The sequence below is a fragment of the Dunckerocampus dactyliophorus genome, chromosome 20 (genome assembly GCF_027744805.1).
Source record: "Dunckerocampus dactyliophorus isolate RoL2022-P2 chromosome 20, RoL_Ddac_1.1, whole genome shotgun sequence".
In the NCBI taxonomy this organism is placed as follows: Eukaryota; Metazoa; Chordata; class Actinopteri; order Syngnathiformes; family Syngnathidae; genus Dunckerocampus; species Dunckerocampus dactyliophorus.
Genome location: NC_072838.1, coordinates 136942 through 138906, shown reverse-complemented (window position 1 = coordinate 138906; position 1965 = coordinate 136942). Strand labels below are relative to the sequence as shown.

At 55.3% G+C, this 1965-nt stretch overlaps 1 protein-coding gene across 1 annotated transcript; it reads right to left on the bottom strand.

Annotated features, from left to right (window-relative positions):
* Positions 1–376: 376 nt before the first annotated feature.
* LOC129173350 (growth/differentiation factor 6-B-like) lies at positions 377–1655 on the bottom strand. The gene is given in 5 exon segments (XM_054764173.1): positions 377–756; positions 759–1027; positions 1029–1265; positions 1340–1487; positions 1568–1655. Coding segments are annotated over 5 exon segments (1122 nt in total).
* Between the last annotated feature and the right edge of the window lie 310 nt (positions 1656–1965).

Here is a 1965-nt window from a genome sequence, read left to right as displayed (position 1 = left end):
CAATAACAGCAAAAAGGGAAGCCGAGTGAAGCTGCTCGTAATAATGAGATGAAGCTGCTAGCATATCTACACACGTACAGTACATGTGTTGCTTTCCAAAATATGAAAGTGGCGTGCTTTCATTGCTCAGATTCACCCACACCGGATGAAGAAAAGTCATCCGGTGTGGGTGAATCTATGCTAAGCAAGCGGATGAGTGTGATATCAGATAACATATCCCAGGAATCATGAATGAATCCAAACAAGCGGCCCCCGGCCCGCACTTTGGACACCCTGACTTTGAAAGGTTTTTCTAAATATTCTTCAAAGATGAGGCCAAATGGACTCGTTTTTGGTCATCCGAAGCATCACTAAGTTCTTCTCAGCGCCGCCCCTCCTACCTGCACCCGCAGGACTCCACCACCATGTCCTCATACCGCTTGTAGACCACGTTGTTACCGGTGTCCATGTAGAGGATGCTGACGGGACTGAGCGTGGCGGGCGTGCAGCAACTGGGCGGCACGTTCCCGGGGTTCATGGAGTTCATCAAGGTCTGGCTGATGGCGTGGTTGGTGGGCTCCACGTGGGAGCGCAGCGGCAAGTCACACATGCCCTCGCAACGGTACGACTCGTAGTCCAGCGGGGCGATGATCCAGTCATCCCAGCCCAGCTGGCGAAAGTTGACATGCAGCGGCTTCTTGCCGCACCTGGATTTGGACTTCTTCCCGTGCCTTTTCCTGTGGCAGCTCCCGGACCCCGCCACTGTCCGCCTATGGAGCTGGTTTCGGTCCCAGGACCCCTCTCTTTGGCTGGCCTCCCCGGGCTGAGCAAGGCTTTGCCCTCCCGCTTCTCGCTGAAGAGCATCTGCCTCCTCTTGGACCTGGTGAAAACCACCAAGATGGATTTCTTCTGCTGGGGCCGAACGTGCCTGTGTAGGCCCAGGAGGTACAGGTCCAGCTCCTTCTCGGAGGTATCCAGCATGGCGGGGAGCTCCACACAGAAAACGCTCCCTGAATTTTGCTGCTGCCATGCTTTGAATATCTCCCACATCCACGACCTCCCACCTGGGCCGTTGAGACTCCTGGAGGTCCAGCGTTTTAGAGTCAAGGGGTCGGTAGTCCTGGCAGGAGAGGAGCTGCAGCTCCACCGGTTCCGATAGACCAAAATTCCTGGGCACTTTGGTGTATATCCTGAGCTCGGCTACCAGCACCTCCACTTTTTCAGAGAGGGTGGAGACGTTGAAGACGTCATGCTGTCTCCTCAGAGGAGCGAGCGGGAGGTCATCTGTGAAAAAGAAGCATAGTCAATCCACCGATCCTGGATCAGTGTGGAATTTTGGACCCGAGATGGGCGCTTAGCTTGTCCACAGTCCACAAAACTCGCAATGGTATTTGCGGCTTTGGAGGAGCGGAAGAAGCTGGAATTGAGTCCCAGCTGCTCTGCCACGGAGAAGGTCTTATAAATGGACAGCATGTAGTCATGAGGCACCACGGCCTTCTTGGATGCGCCTTTGCCGCTCCTCTCAACGTAGACCTCCTTGAAGAACCTGGACCTGGACTCCTGGCTGGCTGCCTTGCCCGCTTTGGGCAGCGGGTAGATGGTGAGGGGATGACAGGAGGGCACCCCCACGCAAGCAGCAGAACCCCGCAGAGAGTAGCAGTGAGAGAGACATCCATTCTTTTGTGGGGGTGGGGGGTGTTCCCCCTCCTCCTTGGGCAGGAGGGGGAACACCAGAACAGCAGCGTTTTCATCCACCCTGCAGTGGCTGCTCCGCAAAGTGCTCAAAGATGAAGTTTGAAAAACGAGAGGGGGAGTTGGGGTTTTGGGTTGGAGGGGGGTGCGTAAGGACACGCCCACTTTGCGCTGTAAAAGTGATTGTTCTCCCAAAAAGGAGGAGGATGTCAGCTGAAAAGATGCATGATGTTGCGTCTTTTTCGCACATCGGTGTTCAATCAGCAAGCAGGAGATCCTTCCACGTGCCCCGGC